The sequence below is a fragment of the Lutra lutra genome, chromosome 8 (assembly GCF_902655055.1).
Source record: "Lutra lutra chromosome 8, mLutLut1.2, whole genome shotgun sequence".
NCBI lineage: Eukaryota > Metazoa > Chordata > Mammalia > Carnivora > Mustelidae > Lutra > Lutra lutra.
This window is the reverse complement of record NC_062285.1, coordinates 143,099,370-143,119,179: the sequence shown is the minus strand read 5'-3', so window position 1 is coordinate 143,119,179 and position 19,810 is coordinate 143,099,370. Positions and strand designations below refer to the sequence as shown.

Genomic DNA, 19,810 nt, shown 5'->3' with positions numbered 1-19,810 from the left:
TGAGGCCTTGGGCACACCTGCTGGGCTTCCGGCCACCGAGCGGGGAGAGGACACACGTGTGCCGTCCTCGTCGCTGTTCGCAGTGACTCATTATGCAGCACGGAAAACCGAGGCACCTACGGACCAGCTGAGCTCGTGAATTCACCTTAAAACAACACGTTTGGGGAGCGTGGGTGCCCCGTTGTCAGGAGCCCCGTGTTAGTCCCGCTCTACTTAATAAAGGGCACCGGCGCAGACGATGTCCGGGGGCGGTGTGTGCTCACCCCCATCTGCCGGGGCCCCTTCTCCTGGAGAGCTACTCGGGGGTCTGCACATCTCCTGCTGGGAGCGGCGAAGGAGGGGGCCCTCCCCAGAGCAGGGACGGCAGAGTTGTGCCCGCCCTTCCCGCCTCACAGGTCCCGAACTGTGGAGACAGAAGGAGGGCTCTTACGGGGGACCGCACGGGCCTGCAATGCTCCACTGTGACCCGGGGAAGTTCACGCAGGTCACAACGTCACCACCTGTGCGGCTGCACGCTTGAGGTGTGCCCGTCCCTACTCAGAGCCACACCACAATCTAAAAAGTCGCGGTGACATTCAGGGAAGGTCCTTGATTCCCTCTGACTGTGGTAAGCCCCGTCCTGGCCTCCACCACAAGCACCGGCCTCTCTGGGCTGGGCAGAGCCCAGAGGGAAGAGCCTGGGGCTCGTGACCATGTGCGAGCCCCTCGGGGTCACACGGTGACAGCCCCCTTCCCCACGCACAGAGGGTCCTTCAAACACCAGCTCTGCTCTAAGAGGAAACCCCCACGTAGAATCTAGCTGGAGGGTGAGGCCCTCCACCCTGAGCCAGGCTCTGGGCCCCAGAACCCCCCAGAGGCCACCAGCTCTGTCTGCTCTGCTGGGGAGTCCGACGGACTGGTCCCTGGACTCCATGCTGTTAACACAGGATTCTGGGAGGTGACGGCTCTGCCCTGTCCGTGGGACGCTGGGACCCCCGCGACCTCCTGCCCACGTGCTGCCCGGCTTCTCCAGGGAAGTGTCCCTGTGCCCCGGCGGGTCCCCTCCAGCCCTCTACCTGTGGGAGGACGGACGGACTTTCCCCCTCCCTAAAGCCTGGCTGCTGGGCGGCGTTTCCAAAGGGGGCGCTGACAACCGCAGGAAAGCTTTGCTACCAGATTCCTATCCTCTCTGTCCCCGCCCCAAGGCAGTGCCAGCTTTGAAGTCCGTCCCTAGCCTGCGCTAATCTGGGGCAGGGCCGCCGGCAGCGTCAGAGCAGCCGGCCTCAGCCCCTGCCGCCCGCAGCAGACCCGTGGTCTATGTTCACGGGCGGTGGGATCAAGAGGACACGGAGATGACAGAGTGGGCGGGAGCTACACTTCACAGAGCCAGACACGCTCCGGCTGAGAGCGTGCCGTCCGCAGCGGCGAGGGCGGGCCCGGCGTGCTCGGGAGCTCGGGATCAGACCCCTTCCCAGGTCTCTCTCCTGGGTCCACTCACGGTGGGGAGGTCACCTCTGCATGGCCAGGTCTGGGCCTCTGAGCGGGACCAGGCGGTGCCTGAGGGCACTGTCTGTCCAGGAGCCGGGGGACCGGGCAGAGGACTGGTCCTAGGGACACATCTGTCTTCCTGTCGGCTCGTGGCGGCTTCACTGGGATCCAGCAGGCGCGACACACAATCACACCTTCAGAGGGTGAGGCCCACGCCTTTGTGTGGCCAACGCCACGGCCCGTGTGGAAGACTCGCTCCCAGGAGCCGCCCCGAGACGTCAGCGGTCACTGCCATGCTCCGCCAGCCTCCGTGGCCCTCGGCAGACGTCCTGCCTCCACGGATCTGCCTCTTCTCAATGTCTCCCGCACACGAGTCACGCTGCACGTGGCTTTTGTGTCTGGCTTCTTGTGCTGTGTGCAACGCATCCTGGGCTGGTCCCTACTGTGGCCCGTCAAAGGCCTGTCCTTTGGCTGAACGACAGCCCGGGACCGGCTCGACCACAGTTTGCCGACCGTTCGTCAGCGGGTGGGCTCTGGGCCGCCCCCACCTGCTGCGGCTTTGCTTCCGGCTGCGGCCATCCTGCGAGCAGACGTGGGCTTCCACGGCTCGTGGCCGGACACCCACGGTCCCGCGGGACAGCAATGGCTGCTCGTGCCGTGACTCCGCGTTTCACTCTGGAGCGACTGCCAGCCTGCCCTCCGGGGGCCTGGGCGTGTCTTTCTGCTTCTCTTGACGCCTACCCCCTGAGCACTTTCCAGAAAGACGGGCGAGTCCACATTCTCCCCGACCCCCCGTGAGGCCTCGGAATGACACTGGATGGGATTAAAGCAAACAGCGCAGAAGCGCCTCCTTCGTGCGTCGGCCGTCGCTGCCCGACGTGTCTCTTCCTACTTTCCTTCGTTATTCCTATTTGGGGTTTTATGAACTCTCTACCTGTGGGCTATACTCATCTCTCACAGGCTATACTCATCTCCGTCCACGTGCCGTCCCTCCCCCACGTGGTTTGGCAACCAGCCATGGCTGACACGGAGCATGACTCGGCCCCTCTGTGGCTCCGTGTCCTCCTTTGAGACGCGGGCGACGGCAGCCTGCAGCTCACGTGCGGATGTGGGCATGGACTGGTGAATTTGTGCACACGCGTCCACAGCAGCTGAGCATGTGTCACTAGTGTCCGGATGTCCCCGGCTGTTCTGGATTTACTCGGACACATCCCTGTCCCCGGCCCGCACCCAGACTCCCTCCCACACTTCCTCCAGCTGCCCCCCACTCAGGCGCCGTAGCGCGGTCCACCACCTCCCGGGAGTTTGGGGTGCCCTGTGGTGAGCGGTAACACTCCAGCGTGAGCTGTCCCCAAATATGAAGCCTGTCTTCCCCCACCTGCCACTGGGGACCCGTCCCTTCCCCACCAGTCAGTGCAGCCCACAGTCCCCTCGCCCCGATGCCAGGGTTCCCCTCAGGGCCACGTGGTCTGCTCCGTGGGGCAGAAAGTCACAGTAGGAAGACCAAATTTTCTCAGGTTTTAAGTGTGTCCTCGGGACTTGGACAAACTCCGTCCTTGTATCAAGGACAAGGCGGGTACCTGGTGGGGGGGCAGCCCGGGGCTCAGCCACTCCCACGCTTCCCCTGCACACCCAGGCGCACACCAGTGGGACGAGGGTACCAGGGTGACCTCTGTCCCAAAGCCTTCCTACACTGGGACGTGTCTACACGCCCAGCTAAAATGGAAAATCACATGTGATGTGTGTAAATCTTCATCGGGGACTGGACTGAAACTGCATTAAATCTAAAAATTGTATCTGAAAGCACAGACGACCACACGGGCTTGGGCACGCATGGACTTTAACCAAGTATGTGGCAGCTCTTTGCTTATTCATCCCAACCTCTTTAAACTTCTCCCGGTAAGACTCTGCCACTATCTTTACACAGGGGAGCAGCCTCTCCTTGGCGAAGTTACTTCAAGTGACTCATGCGTTTCCTGCTGCGTTTCGCAGAGACCTTGCCTCCCTCGTGTTTACTCGGGTTTATTTTACTTCCATATTTTATGAATCCATGACTCTCCTGAAACCTATGTGCCGGAAAGGAGAACACAACTGACTTCTGCCGCGCTCTCCCCTGGCCGGGTAGGCAGGTTTCTTCCTCGAGTCCGCCTGTGAGCTCGCCGGCGCTCACTTCCTCAAGGTCGCGCTCCTCTGCCTGCTGACTCCTCGCCTGGCAGACAGGCTCGGAGGACCTGCGTCGGCCTCGTGGCGCGGGCAAACTCACGCCGGCAAGGCCCGAGCAGTGCAAGTTTCGGCTCCGGAAGGTCTCTCCTGCGACCACCTGGCTCTGCCCCCTCGGCACAGAGGCACCCTGGAGCATCTGAGTGAAACAAGGCTGGTTCCAATAAAACTTTATTTATAAAAATAGGTCGTGGGCCGGATTTGGCCTTGGTTTGCTGACCTCTGATCTAGACCACCGCCTGTCTGTGTCTGTGAAAACTTAGGGCTGAACACAAGTAGAGAACCTTCTGTATTCATAATTTGTCCAATTTAATAAGCTCTTCAACTAGTTTCCAAGGCACCTCAGCAGCTACTGCAGAATTCTGGAAGCACCTGTTTACGTCATCAGTGAGTAATAAAGATTGCATTTTCTCATATCAAACAATGAGGTGACTGCATCTGCCGGATATTCCAGAAGGTCATCGTGGGGACGGCTGCAGGCCTGCACCTACTGCCAGCCTCAGTCCTGATGGGCACAGGACAGGGGTCCGGCTCTAAGGGCCATGCTGGCATTCATTTCAGGTGGTCAAGAGGCTCCAGGGGGCCTGCCTTCTCCTCCAGGTTAGCCGGGAGCTCTGCCGGTCCTGATGCTGTGGGTGGTTTGGTGTCTTCCTTAGGAACCAGTGTGGTACCTGCCCAGCGCCTTTTCAGCATCTGCTTACTGACAGCACATTTTTATCTGACATCCTTTGGGCTTGGTCATCCTTCCTGATTCTAAAATATTAACAACATATTTTTCTTTCTTACGTAAATCTACTTTTGTGTTGTGTCAAAGGACCGCAGGACTCAGCACACTGTTGCTTGATGTAGGGACAGGTGACATGTGTCCCAGTCATGCCCGCACATTCCAGGGAGCAGGGATCCCCTGACGTATCCACAACCTCAAAGCAATGCAGAGTACACGAGGGCCTCACGGGCACTTTGCTGAACCAGTTCAGTGCCCAGCACGGTGCCAGTCCCGTATCGCAGACTGAATCTTCACAGAACACAGTGGTTCCATGTGTGCTCTCCTACCCTTGGGGAGATTTCCAGCATCAGGGTTTCACTAGTCCCTAAAATGAACTGGGCAGTTTCCCAGTATTTGGGGAAAGGACACCTGCACGTTAATGTTTTAAAGACCGTGCCTGGTAAGCCATCTCTGTCATCTCTGTCTGGGATTTCTACTGGTGGATGTTAATGCCTTTCTACTCCTTAGTTATGATGGTAATTTGCACCCCAGGAAATCATATAAGTACTGAAACCCTACAGACGTGGTGATCAGTACACAAGCTGTGTATGCACTCTTGAATGATCTGAGACCCCAATACTGGCTGGTTTTCCCTGCTTCCTATCAGACTTATTTTCTAACAAAAAATTTGCTCATGACAGAGGTCAGAGTGTGTCTTTGTGGTTTGCCAGTTACGCAGTGAAGGATCACGTCCATGTCTTTCTTTTTACAAGTTCACTGATGGGGCGCCTGCGTGGCCCCTGGGTGGCATCCGACTTTGATTTCAGATCAGATCGTGATCTCAGGGTCATGGGATCAAGCCCCGTGTCAGGCTCTGTGCTCAGCCCAGAGTCTGCTTCAGATTCTCTCCCTGTCGGCCCCTCCCCAACCCTGGATGCATGGGTGCTCGCGCGAGCGCTCTCTCTCTCTCTTTTAAATAAATAAATAAATAAATAAATAAATAAATAAATAAATCTTAAAAAAAATTCACTAATATTCCTGTTTCATGTTTAGCCTCTTTCTCCTCTCCTCTTGAGGGTGGCTTCTCCATAAGTTAGGTCATTTTCATTCTTCCTGATTTAAAAATTAAATTCTCTAAAGACACGAGTATTTCACCGTGTCTGCAAACACACCGTGTGTCAGCCTCAGAACATGCAGAATGTGATTCAACAGCAAGGACACGTGGACTCACCATCCCAGATGTGCCGGCTCTGCTCTGAGGTTACTGGTCAAACCCCTTCAATCTTAAGGCAGCCCGGGAGGCGAGGAGCGCCATTCCTCCCATTTTCCAGATGTCGATGGTGAGGCACAGAGGGTTAGGTGATAGAAGCTTCGCCAGCAGACTGACTTCAGGCCCTGAACATGGCTGCATGAGCTTGACTACACACCGTCTTTCACCTTTCACGCCCTGCCCCGACCAAAACATTGTGGGAAAGTACTGGCTGATAGGGTTATTATTATTATTATTATTATTATTTTGCAATATTTTAAATAGATGTAACAAGACTGGAAAAGAAGGTTGCCACATTTCTGTGCAAGTTCAGCTCACAACCCGGATTATGGATTCTTCTGCACAGATTTCATGCATGATGGGGAATTAGAAGCAGCCTGTTCGTTTGTTAAAATGCTCAATATGTAGCTGCACATTCAGTCATGAAATTTTTATTATTTAGAAGATCTGCTTCCTGGTTTTTTAAATTGTTGCTTTGGGTGGCTTTTTACTTGACCTTAATGCAGGTTAAAGGGTTGTTTAAATTTTGAACTAAAAATCGTGTTCCTGGTCATTTGTTAATTTGCGGTTGGGCTTGCCTCATAGAAATGTAGGTGCATCCATGCATTTCTGTGACACATTCATTGCTTTGAACTGCAATGTATCCATACGTGTCAATAATCACATATACTCATGTGATCTTGTGTGTATCGATATATGACTTGCTGTCCCAATCTAATCATCTTACCCGTTGACTTCCTTTTCCTCTCCTTGGCCGGGTACACTGTCGTTTATTCTTTGCTTTAACACTTTTAGTTCGTTAGACGCGCCTTTAGAAGGCAACATACATTTGACCACCTTAGAAGCCTGATTTCAACAGTCTCTGCCTTTCAGCCGGGGAGACTAACCCGTGTACGTTTATTGTCCCCACGGGTACGGTGGTTCCATCATAAGCAGCGTGCCCCATCCTGATTTCTAGTCATGCTGCTTTCGTGGGTCATTTTTTCACGCACACACACGACATTTCACCTGCTTTCCCTCCTGCCATGGTTTGAGGAAATTGTGTTCTTGCTCCCATTAGTGGTGGCCTTTCTGTTAATCTACTGCACTCTTAATGATTACGCCGTTTGTCTAACGACTTGAGTCATTACGGCTCCCTCTACGGCACAGACAGACATTAAGTGGCTCTTTTCTTACTCGGCAGCTGCCCACCCCCAACCCTTTTCTAATTCAGCCAGAGATTACAGATCAGTTTGCCATTACACAGAAATTGTTTCTCACAGTAAACACAGTATATTACATCATACGCCATGGATTTCGTGTTGTATCATGGGAACAACATCACATTAGCTCTGTGTATGTCTTGGTATCAACAGTCACCACGGTTCTTCTTATCTATGACCTTTTCCATCATCAGCCCCTGATTTTTATTTTTTTGACTGGCTTGAGATTATCCTCCATTTTTTGCAGGAAAGCTTTGTGGGTGGTTCACATTCTAAATGTGTATTTGAATTTTGCAAATTCAAAACCGTGTTCTTTAGTCCCTTGGTGTGAAAAACAACTAAAACTAGAATTGAAGTTGTGAATGTATTTTTCAGCCCAATCCCTGGCTGTGATCCCTCCTTGCCTTCTGCTCCAGAGGGCGACTGGCCTGTGCTGTCGCAGCTTCTGCGGACCCCGTCCTCTTGTCTGAATCTTATCTTCCCAATTTAACGGATTGTTAGAAGGCAGCTTCCTTTCATTCTTTCACATCAAACACGCCCATGGGGTGTGTGGGTCATGATAGTGTTGTCTTGTTTCTAGTTGCAGGTTTTCTTTCCAGTCCTATTTCCATCCTAACCTGATTATCTGTCCCCTTCTGTCCCCTCCTGGTCATGGTGGTTTCGTCTCTGGCGCACCCGCTTTCTAAATTAGGGATCTGCCCTCCATCCTCCACCTACTGACTTTTTCTCTCTGACTCTGTTTCTTTGCTTTCTCCGATGAACCGGCCCTCGGCTGAGGACCGCCCACATCACTGCACGGCTTTTCTGCAGGGACAAGTCCTTCGTTTGCAGCCTCCCATATATATCTCACTTGCACTCGTATTTTGGGTACTTCGTGCTTATGCCCCAGGTCACGGGGCAAACCTTGGATGCTTGCTTTTGCCTCAGCCTGTCCTTTCTCTGTGGCTCCTAGCTCCTGGGTCACAGGAGTCGCTCTCCGACACAGACAAGCAGATGTTCTCCAGAAGTCTCCTCTGTGTACAGTTGAGGACTTTTAAGAGCTAACTTGGCTTTTAATCCTTTACAGAGCATTCCTTTCCACAGCATCTCTTTTCCCACAGGCTCATGTTTGAACTTTGGCTCTGCTGCTTTTTTAATCCCCTTTAAACGGGCAGAGGCCCGTCGGGGGCTGGGATGAGCCAGCGGGCCCAGCGGAGAGCAAGTCTTCATCCTTCGTGCCAGCTCCCGCCTACCTGGAAGGTCTGGATGTGCAGAGACCCTGAGTCTTCATGTGACCCCCAACAGGCTCTCAAGTGGGGGGTGGCTCCCAAGAGTATCTCATCCCCCTTGGGAGGTCAGGGACTCTGTCTCACCTGGACATTCTCTTGAGAATGGAGGACCGAGTGTCCCTGTGTGTCCCAGGGGTCTTGCTGTTTCCTCCTGCCCCCGCTCCAAGGGGCTCTTGCTGTGGACTCTGCCCCTTCCAGTGAGGCTCACCTCCGCCCACCACCTCCTCTCCTGCCATGCTGCTGAGAGCTGATCCTTGCGGTGGGATGGGAAGAGCTCCTGCTGGCCAGACCCCACCTCTGCTGCTGCCTTCTCGGTCAGCACAGCAGTGTCTGGGCCCCGAGGTCAGGCCCAGGAGCGAGGAGGAAGCCTCAGCCTCCATCTGCACCTGAGGAGGACTCTGTCTTCAAGGGGCTCAGATGGTCGGGCAGGGACATGCCAAGAAGTTTCCTCCCACCCACTCGTGACGTGCCCACGGGGATGTGACCAGAGCTCAGCACGTGCTTCTATTCACGGAGTCACAGTGTGATGCTAGTTGTTCTCACTTCCCAAAATACTTGGAATGGGAAGCTGGGCAGAGGCTGTGCCGATGGCTAAGAAGTCGGCCACCGTATCAATCCAGAAAGCCGGGCCACTTCTTTACAGACTTGGTGGAAGGACCAGACTGTTCCTCTCTCCTCCAAGGGACGGCCGTGGTTGTGGGGAGGAGGACACTGTCAGGGGGGACGGCCGTGGTCGTGGGGAGGAGGACACTGTCAGGGGGGACGGCCGTGGTCGTGGGGAGGAGGACACTGTCAGGGGTGACGGCCGTGGTCGCGGGGAGGAGGACACTGTCAGGGGTGACGGCCGTGGTCGTGGGGAGGAGGACACTGTCAGGGGGAACGGCCGTGGTCGTGGGGAGGAGGACACTGTCAGGGGGGATGGCCGTGGTCGTGGGGAGGAGGACACTGTCAGGGGGAACGGCCATGGTCGTGGGGAGGAGGACACTGTCAGGGGGGACGGCCGTGGTCGTGGGGAGGAGGACACTGTCAGGGGGGACGGCCGTGGTCGTGGGGAGGAGGACACTGTCAGGGGGACGGCCGTGGTTGTGGGGAGGAGGACACTGTCAGGGGGGACGGCTGTGGTTGTGGGGAGGAGGGCACTGTCAGGGGGGACGGCCGTGGTTGTGGGGAGGAGGGACACTATTTCCCTGACGCATCCGGTTCTGGGAAAACTGAAGCCATGCGGGCCGTGACATGTGAGATGCAGCCAGAATTCAAACAAAACTGAGGTACGTAGCCACACAGCCAGCTCTGGGGCGTCTGCAGACGGGCTGGGGGCTTCCCGGGGAAGGCCATGGGGATGGCTTCCTCCCGGTGCAGCCCTGGGGATGGAAGCCGTCCGGAGTGCTCTAGAAGGTGGCCCACGAGGAAAACAGCAGCATTTCCCCCTCACAGACTCCCTGGGTCTTTCATATACCATTCTTTCCCCTTCCCACTGACACAAGGACCTGTGAGGCCAGCGGGCCGGTGGGGAGGCATGCATAAGGAAACTGAGGCTGCCCAGGTGTGCACCACAACTGTCACCCTGTGGGCAGGGGACACAAGCCCACGCAGAAAGTGGAGACGGCAGCCCTAGAGGGGGGCGCAGCGGGGGTGGTCCACGCAGCCCCTGGCAAGCCTGGGTTCTGTGCTCTGGCTCGGGGAGGGGGGGCGCGAGGGGGGTCGGGGCCAGATGGTGACGCGGCATCCCTATGACCCAGGGCCTACGTCACCCAATACCTCTCGAGTCTGATGGGGACTTGACATTTAAAGTCATTTGAGTTGAGACTCAGATCCTTCAATTCCATCTGTAAAGACTCGTCTCAAAGAAGCGTCCCTGCCACACGCCGTAGCCCCTTCCCGGTGCCGCGTGCGGACACCGCCGGGAAGGGGCCCCTGCTCCCGAGGGCTGCCGTCCGGGCGACGGAGCTGGGCCGAGCACCGGCGTGCCCAGATCCGGGGGGTGGGCCGGGACCCGGGCCGTGCGGGCGACCACCAGCCCGCGTCATGTGGGGCACAGCACCGCGCTGGACGGCGAGGAGCTAGGCCGGGCAGCTCCCGCCTGGCGTGCACTGACCGGCTTCCCGCTTACGTGACCCCTTTCTGCGGCGCTGTTGGGGGCCGCTTGCCTCTGTCCTCCACAGAGAAACACAGCCCCGAGCAATGTCATCTGGGAGATCATAAGGACTTATAAAACCAATAGGAAAAAACATGTTTTTGACCACTTTGCCAGTATTTCTGCCCAATAAGCTCATGAAACCTGGAGTCAGAGAAGAGAATGAGCTCTGACAGCTCCTCTGGGAACTCGGGATCCCTCGGAACTTTCTCCATCCTTCTCTCTCCCTCACTGCCGGCAAGGTGACCGCCTCATGTTCGCGGGATCACAGGGACCCCCCCCCCCCCCGATGGTGGTGCAGCAGGAGTGCTCCTGGCAGCGGACGGGGCAGGGGAGGTCCACGACGGGCTGGTGGAGACGGGCGGCGTGGAGGTGGCAGCCCGTCCGTTCGTCCAGAACGGGGATCCCGTTCAGCAGGTCGCTCTCCGACGGGCCCCCATGGGGGTGCGTGCCGTCCCAGCCTTCCCTTAGGACTGCTGAGATCTGGGGCCATCAGACCTTTTTGGATTCCAGAGCACCCCCACCCCCGGCACAAGGAGCTGCTGTGGGACGCCGGTGCCTGGCCAGAGCCCCCAGGGGTGAGCGTTCTCTTCCGCTGATTCAGCAAATACTTTTGAAGTCACTCCTCAGCCGCAGCTGATGGTGACAACGCACATGGTACCCGGCACTGCCTCCTGGGGAAACTTGCTGGGTGCCCGTTGGTGCGCCGAGAGCCGGGGGCTGTGGACGCTTCACCCCTGTGTCCCTAGCATCCAACGTGGAACCGGAACGGATGGGGGGTGCGGGAACAGTGTTGGGGGAGGGGAGGGAAGGGAGCGCGGATCATGTGACCCAGCTGCCTGTGCCAGACCAAGGGGACGGCAGGACTCGGCCTCCTGGGCCCCACACGGGGGCACGTCCCTGTCCGGGACCCCAGTGTGGTCTGCTGGGCAGGATGATGTCTTGTCTCTGGCATCAGGAACACTTGATCCCCAGGTGGCGGGCTCAGCCCAGGACCCGGCTTCTCTGGGGCGCATGTTCCCTCCCCATTCAACCATTTGCCATTTGTGTACTTGGAACGATTCAAAGAACAACTCCTCTAACGAAAATGGGGGTGGATGCGGCGCCGTTGCCGAGAGGAGCTCCCGGCCCCAACCCAAAGGGCCCACGGAAACCACGCGGGCTCGGGCAAACCGGTGTTCTGTTTCTGGGCTCATTTCTGCCGGGGACGTGAAGAATGTCACAGCTCGCGGTCCCCACCGATGCCATGCTGGCCGCACACGTCTGTGCTCACACAGGGAATCTACCGAAATGTCCAGCCATTACCGTGGTGACGGGGAGCGTGGCTCGGAGAACACAGCATGGATCGCAGACTGGGTCCACAGTACCGACTCGCTGCTGTTCGTTGTTCGTGCGGGAGAACCAGCCGGTGCAGGCCTGTGCTGCGTTGGGATGGGTTGCCGCCACCCGCTCTGTCTCCCTGGACGCTAATCCTACAAACCTGACAGAAGCCTTTCGTCCTTGGGAGCCCCCCAAATGGGTACAAAAGCACGTCCCTATGGGCCCCCGTGGGGTGGGAGGGGCTCAGCCACAGGCCCCTGCCCAGAGTCAGCCAGAAAATCTCCTGCTGAAAACCCCATTTGTCCTTTATTTACTTATTCTTTTAAAAGATTTTATTTATTTATTTATTTGACAGACAGAGATCACAAGCAGGCAGAGAGGCAGGCAGAGAGAGAGAGGAGGAAGCAGACTCACTGATGAGCAGAGAGCCCGATGCGGGACTCGATCCCAGGACCCTGAGATCATGACCCGAGCCGAAGGCAGCGGCTTAACCCACTGAAACCCCAGGGCCCCACTGTTTGTCCTTTAGAGGCAAATCTGCAACCCCCTCGCTCTGGTGCTGAGACGTGTAGTGGTGCCCCAGGAGTGGTCACTCCCTCCGCTGGGACCCCGTGTCCAAGGCAGGGGAGCTGCTCACACAGCAGCAGCTGGACTGGGCTGATCTGACAGGGCCCTCGTCCCTCCCTGAACGATGAGGGGTTTCCTAGGCCCCAGGCTTGTCTCCTGTACCCCACCTTTGTCCCCACGCCCTGCCGACCTCCACCTCCTACCACGAGGCCCCTTCCCTGAGCGCCTGCTGGGGTCCTCACCTGCATCCCAAGTTCCCAGACAGGGGCCGAGGTGAGACGGTCCAATCTGCTCCCCGGGTACCCGGATCCATATGAAGCTACAGTCCTTTCCGTGCCATCCCTCTGTCTTGGCATCCTGGGCCTGGGGCAGCTCCAAGGCTGAGGGCGCGTTTCTATGAGCCCAGCCTGGGGCGAGCCCAGTCTACACCAGAGTACACGGCGGCGGGAACCCAGGGAGGGGAACGTGGCCAGTGAGCCGCCCCCAGAGGCTGGGCCTGCCAGGAAGACTCTCGACGCAGAGCTCGGGGGGTGGGGGGCTCTGCTGGGGCCTGGGACGCTGCCTGGCCGGCTGACGGCAACCCCACCAGAGCCCCAGGGACCACTGTCTCCCTGTTCCCAACAGAGACAAGGGGGGACCCACCACACGGCAGCCAGCTGTGGCCTCCGGCCAGGATGCCCCACGCCGTCTCCCTTGCAGCCCAGAATCGTTTTTCTTTCATTGGTTTTCAGAACGAGCTGCAAAACGGCAGCTGAGACTCTGCTGTGTAATAAAAGCTTCTAATTGCTGGGATGGCTCATCGGAGATCAGAGACAAACCCAGGGCCCCCGAGCACCTCCAGGAGGCACTGCGCCCCTGGCTGGCGACCCAGTCATCCCATGGGCAGGAGCTCGCAGCTGGCGGCGGCGGGTCTGCAGCGCCCTGGGGCCCGGGGCTGCTGAAACGGAGGAGCCGCCTGCTGCTTCACGCCGGGGACGGGCCCACGGAGCCATGCCTGGTGCCTGGGCGTCACTCAGAGCTCGCCGGCTGGTGCGATGGAAGAGTCCGTTTCCCCGGGGGCCCAGCTGGGAGCACAGTGTTTGGGGATGGGACCTGCTGTGCCCGATGCTCCCAGGAGTCCCAGAGCTCGGGAGTGAAGGAGCCGCCGGCAGCCGTGGGTGCGGAGGGAGGTGTTCCCAGCAGCAGACAGCGGAAGCGGACTCACGGGGAGAGAGAACACGGCGGGCACAGAACCGCGGAGGCCCCCAGGGCTGCCAGTGTCAGCAAGGCTGTGGGAGGTCCTGCAGGAGGGGCCCGGGAGGACCAGGAACCCCTTTCCCGAGAACAGGAGGGCCACTTAGTGGTGGATTTCGCCTACTAGGATTTTCCCCGGCTTGCCTCCATGGCCACGGCCACCGCCCTCCCCAGTGGGGCCTCCAAGCTGCCCCGCACGGGTGCCGGGTGCTCGGCCACGTTGGCCTCCCTCTGACCTTGGACACCCTCGTGCCCACACGTGCGCCTGATGCAGTGACCATCCGCGCCCCTCATCGTCTCTGTGTCACGCCGGTGGCTGCCCAGTCCCCTCAGTCACTGCAGACCCTGCGCTCCCTCCCCTCCAGCCACAGTTTCTTATCTGCCATCTGTCCGGGTCAGAGTGACCTCACACCCGTGGTGCCAACCGGCCTCGCCAAAGCAAAGCTCACTGTCCCCTCCAGCAGTGGCCCACGGCCCCCAGTGCACGTTAAATGAACACCGGCTTCTTCCATAGGTCCCGAGGTCGTGCCTCAATCCCGGAGATGACCTGGACCCTGGGACTCCTAAGAAGCCAGGCTCTCTGGGAAGCCGGCCCCAGGGCGGGCTCTGTGTGCACCTGTCTCTCTCCTGACTGTCTCTGACCAGTTCTGACCTGCTGTCACCTCCGGGAGAAGCCACCCCAATCACCTACGTGATGCAGGCTTGTGCCCATCGGGGGTTCCCGGGGCCTCCCCAGGGGCAAGTGCACTGCCCCACAAATGCCGGGCCCACAGAACAGGTGTGGGTGAACTCCTGGGGAGCAAACGCCCAGTCAGCCCAAAGCCTGGGGACCGACCACTGCAGCAGGCTGCGCCGGGGTTCCCGGGGCCTCGTGCTGGGCACAGAGCACTCATTCCCAGCCCAGGGGGCGCACAGAACAGAGGGGCCCTGCTATCCACAGACACGCTCCCTGAGCCCGGGGACCGTCGCTGCAGTCTTGGGATTCCAGGCTGGCCGTCTCCCTCCTCCCCCGATGGAATCCCGAGTTCCAGGTCCGGGACAACCCGGCACGGCTGAGCTCTGGCTTCGAGGGGCTCGGCTGAGCGTCAGGCGTGCTGGCATCTGAGTCTTTGTCTGTGACCCATTTTTCCGTCTGGGTTGAGAGGACGCATTCCCACCTGCAGCCCCGCGCTTGCGGCCGCGGACGGACCTGCGCTCGCCCCACCCTTGTGGGCACGCTCGTGGAAGCCCGTGTCTGGGGGCTCTGGGACTTCGGGTTTTAAGTACTTCTTGATCATCTGTTCTCCGCGTTTCTCTACCTTTGGACCTTGTATTCTTCAGAATTCCTGAACCGATCTTCTAGTCTAGTTTTTTCCTCCTTCTCTGAAGAAATCGACTCCTCGGCGGAGACTTCCTCGCTCTACCCAATTGTTACCACAACCAGTTACACACGCACGCTGGTGTACGTGAGCACAAACGCTCACGCGCGTGAGCCCACGAGTACGTGTGTGTACACATGCGTGCTGTGCACATACTGTGTTCCCCGTTCTTAGAAGAAGGTACATATTCTTGATCTTCTTAGCATCCACGTCCACATCCTGACACGACCATGACTCACCTCTTCGCACAAACCTGGGGCTTGGGGGCTTGTGGGTGACAGGTCACCCCTGCGTCATGGGCAGCCCGGCCCAGGCCTGGCAGGGGCGCCTCATAGGGGAGTATGGCGGCTGCGGAGTGATCGCACCCCCTATGTGGGGCTCAGGGGCCCGGAGCCAGACGCACCCCCAGGGGAGGAAGGTTCAAGGCTGGGGCCGGGTGCCCCATCGGCATGCTGTCCCCGCCTCACTTCCTGACCAGCCTCTGCTCCGCTTCAGGACCCTGCTCTGCGGGGCCTCCCCTACCACCTCCAGTGCCCCATTCCTCTGGTTTCCCCCGCTCGTGGTTGGGCGGTGGCACTTGGTCACTGTTGTCAAGCGGTGACCCTTTGCTGCATCCATGGTGGTGAGTGTGATGTGAGGAGCTGGTGGGCAGATGGTGGGCTTCCCAGAAAGGTCCTCAGGCCCCAAACCGCAGTGACCCGGGATTTCAGCCTTGAGCTTGGTAAGTTAGTGAGGGGACGGGTCAGCTCCCCAAAGTCATATCCACCCAGAACTTTCCATTTTTGGAAATGTCATTTGGAATTAAAGATGGGATCGAGTTTGTGACCAGGAATCATCCTTGAGGCGGGAAGAGCCTGGGTGAGCCGGCGTCTTCACAAGGCCCGGCTCTCGCGGTCACGCGGCCCTGTGACGACGGAGGCGCACACTGGGTGATGCCACCACACGCCCCGGAGCGCCTGGAACCCCAGAGGCAGGACGAGGCTGGACAGACACCCCGCAGAGCCTCGGAGAAGCACGGCCCTGACATACCCCAGACATACGGATGTCTGCCCTGTGAGCCTCCAGGTGCGGGGCAGGGGTGCGGCCGCCGGAGCCTCGCAGGGCGCGGCCCCAGAAAGAAGCCGCAGCGTCCCCTCCGAGAGCTGAGGGCCTGCGCGCCTCAGGACTTGGGTCTCTGGGACGTCGCCTCCACACCTGCAGTCAGCGTGAGGGGGCCCAGGGCGTCCAGACTTGTTCCCCTCGCTGGTGTGAGCCCCCGGTGGGTCTGTCTGCCGCGGGGCAGCTGGGAGGGCTGGGATGGCTCGTCTGACCTCCAGGCCACCCAGAGGAGCTGCTCCCCACTCCCAGGGACCCGAGCACGGTGCCCCGACCAGCTCGCCCACCAAGAGCGTCCGCTTCTGCCGCTTCCTCTCCCGCGCGCTGCCTTTCCTCCTCTCCGTCTCCCTGTCACTTTACACAGGTGTCCTGAGGCAAAAGCAGGAAGCGCCTACGCGCTGTTCGTTCAACTGGGAGCCCAGGACAAGCACTGCTGGGTTTCTACGAACCGTCTTCCAGGAATCTCCACGCCGGCGTGTGGGGCTCAGAGCCAGGGCCCGGCACTCGGGGTCCAGGGCTCACGGCTACGTGTACCCTCCTCTTGCTGTCCACGCCGGGCAGGTGCCTGGCTCAAGGAACCCTAAATGGCGTCTGGCTGGTGGAGTCAGGAACCACACGCTCCAAGTGCCCCCAGAGCAGAGGCCCCACGTGTCACTCGCATGGACCGCTCAGAGGGTCCAGATCTGGCACATGCCAGGCCTCAGGGGTACACCTGGAATCCAGGAACACAGAGACCTCATGGGTAACTGGGCAGTGTGGACACGGCGAGTTGTCCTCAGGACGGCAGAGCTGGGCGGTGGCCCCCAGCCTGGCCTGTGCTAGCTCACACCCAGGACCGGACACTTGGCACTGCAGGAGACGCCCGTCGGCAGAGCCCAACAGGACTATAGAGAACATAACCCACCCGGGGGCTCACCTCTCGCGTGATCTGGTCTGCAGTGAGCGCCGACCTCTGGGACCGTCAGGCTGGCCCCTCCCAGTATCATCCAAGAGAGACACCCCACCGCTGCCCACACCTTCCCTGGCTGTCCCCCACTGGACAGCTGTCGCAGATGTGCTCAGGCGGTGGTGGCTGTGCCACCCGTCAGAACCTGCTCATGGGAAGTGTTGTTGGGGGAAGTGAGTTCCCAGGAAATCCCAGATCCTGGACAGAACTAGACGGACACCCCAGTGAGGGGTCCTCATGCCTCACAATGGGCCGTTCACGCAGGACGGAATTCAGAGGTGTCATGTAACAGCTCCCGGGGAAGATGGGTTCCCTTTTGGCTGGTCCATTCTGACTGGGGAGACGGGACAGCAGTTCACGTCGGGAGCCCGGCAAAACGTACACGTGTGCAAGTGTGGCCGAGCGACTCCCGAGTACAGCATCACGGTGGCCGCCAGCACGCGACCCTTCTGAGATCAGCCTCTAGCATCTGAGGACGCGCGTGGCATGGGGAGGGCAGGAGGGCACTTCGCTCGCGGGGTGGACCCAGGCTGGATGTCATCAGCGGACTGCGGAGCTCAGGGGAGACCGTCTCTGGAGATGCCATGGGAGGGCGCTGTCGCCCTGGGGGACAGCCTGCAGCGTCCCCCATGTCTCCTTTCCTGGTGCCGACTGGCGTCCACGGGACCAACCCAGGGTGGGAAGCAGAGCCTGGAAATCCCGCACGGATGCCGGATCTTCCCCGAGTTTCCAGGACGGTGTCTTCCCCACGATTCACCGTAACCTGTAGCCGTCACCGCGTCCCTGCGTGCGGGAGCTTCGCTCAGCTGGACTCCCCCTCAGGACACGACATTCTCTGATATTTTACTTAATTTCTTCTTCCTTCTCTTAAATGTGGGTCACGACCCAGCAAATTAATTTCATGACCCACTAATGGGGTGAGGACCTGACCTCCGAGAAGGAGCGTTCTTGGAAACGCACGCGTCAGCATGTTCCCGGGCTCCACACAGGTGACGGCACAATTAATTATCGCACGTTCTCATGTTGGCCCTGAGCGGGGGGGCTGGGTGGGGGCCTGTCAGGCCCGTGTCCGCCGCCGGGTGCTGCTGGGCACAGAGACGTGAGTGGCACGGCCCTCGCAGAGGAGTGGGGCGGGACAAGGTCGGGGTGGGGGACAGCCCTCCAGACACGACTGTGGCCGCTGAGGGGGTGTGGGCCGTCACGTGGCCAAGCAGCCACAAGGGCACTCCAAGCCCATCTCATAGAAAACCTACTCGTGGTGAAACGGGACGCGGCGGTGCTGACCGACGTCGGTGGAGGGACTGAGCTGCCGTCCTGAAGACGGGACCACATGCTCCAAGTATTTGGTGTTTGGGCCGAGAGCCTGAGTGAGCTTTGAAGAAAGCTTTGCGAATGGCCACCACATGCAGGGCCGCTGTCAGAGCCAGAGACGCGTCTGCAGACCCCTGGGGCGGCCCCAGCCTCCAGCATCACCACGCAGCCCCTCAGCGGGACGCGCCAGCCCAGATCCAGAGCACGCGCCCTCCACACGGCCAGGAGCGCCGGGCCCCAGGCATGCACCCCTGTGGGGGGTGAGGAGCGCCGAGATTGAGCCCTTCGGCGGACTGGCCCCGGGCCTCGCAGCTGTCCTGCCCACACCCAGGCTGGCAGGGGCATCTGCCCGAGGACCAGCGGCGCCCCAGGCGGGCTCCCCCGTGAACGGGCAGACGGGAGAATCCAGCTCCAGAGGTAAAAGACGCGTGGGCTTGTCCTAAACCAGACCCAGGGTTTGAGGGGGGGAGGCCCAGCCGGCAGACAGACCACGTCTGCTGCCCACTGCCGGCCGTGGTTTTCACAGCAGCCAGACCAAGGCAAGGGTCCTGAGCTCCCGGGCCTGTGGGGTCACGGGACCAGCCTCAACAAGGGACTGCATTAAGGAACAGAGCCTGCCTCTGGCGCGGGGCCTGTGAGAGGGCTCACACCATCGTGCGCGGGCCTTGAGGAACTTACCTTGAAAAAGGGACCTCAGAGAGCGGCCTCAGAGCCCTTCCCCATCCTCCCCTCCATCCCCTCGGGACAGCAGCCACGGGGCCCAGGTGGGTCTCGGCTCCTGGGACAGAGGGTATGCAGGGGGCCCCTCAGCGGGCTCTGGGAGGGACTGGGGTGCCCTCGGTGATTTCAGGGTCAGGGCCTCTGCTCCAGACGGCCACCACGCAGTACCCAGAGCCGGAGCAGACCTTGAGGACCGCGTCCTTCCCCGGTCCTGCTCCCTAAAGAGGCTTCAGCGGCTGTGGGGGGTCCTAACCCGTCCTCCTGCCTGAGCACACCCGCCATCCCAGCAACGAGACGTGACCAACCACCCCGTGGGGCTCTGAGCTGACTTCTGGGCGGACACCTTCAGGCTGGTTCTGTTTGGCCCCTGGGCCCCCCGCCGCGGGGACAATCTGACGCAGTAGGGACAGACCGACCCGGTCGCAGGGGGCGAGGACAGACTGCATGGGGGAGGCAGCGAGGCTGGCAGTATCTCCACACCAAGCCAGCTGCCCCCGTCCCCCTGCCTTCTGACGTGGGGCCCACCTCCCCGCAGGGACCCGCCGCCCGGGGCTGGCTCGCCCTCTGGTGTGCAGGGTGAATGGCGCCGCGTACGCACCGTTGTGGTCTTCACCCGCCCGCCGGGTTGCGTGCACGTCCAGCCTGACCGGTTGATGAGCAGGTCACAGCCTTCGCCCTCCAGACACGGCAGCATGTCACACCACTGCTTTGTCTTGATGATTCGCGCTGCGGGAGAGAAGAGAGCCGTTCAGCCGCTGCTCCCTGGGGCCCCGGGACAGCACCAGCAGCCTGACTCCCGCCCTGGGAAGGGATGGTCCGGTGGGCAGCGCCTGGCGTCCATCGGGGGGCCGGGCCTCTATTCGTCCCTGTCCCCGGCCCCCTCTTGAGCGCTGTCCCCTGGTCCAACTCTGCCGCCAGCCCATCAGTAAGCGGCGGCAGAGGCAGAACTAGGACCACGTGCACGTCCTTCTAACCGCATGTACGAGTGATTAC

General features: G+C 59.8%; 1 protein-coding gene across 2 annotated transcripts in view; it reads right to left on the bottom strand.

Moving 5' to 3' along the window:
* The window catches only part of TAFA5 (TAFA chemokine like family member 5), a 185,990-nt gene that overhangs the window by 8,129 nt on the left and 158,051 nt on the right, over positions 1-19,810 (bottom strand). For both annotated transcript variants that reach the window (XM_047743441.1, XM_047743440.1), the window contains exon 3: positions 19,416-19,543. In XM_047743441.1, the coding sequence (XP_047599397.1) occupies positions 19,416-19,543 (128 nt within the window). The remainder of the gene's footprint in view (positions 1-19,415; positions 19,544-19,810) is intronic.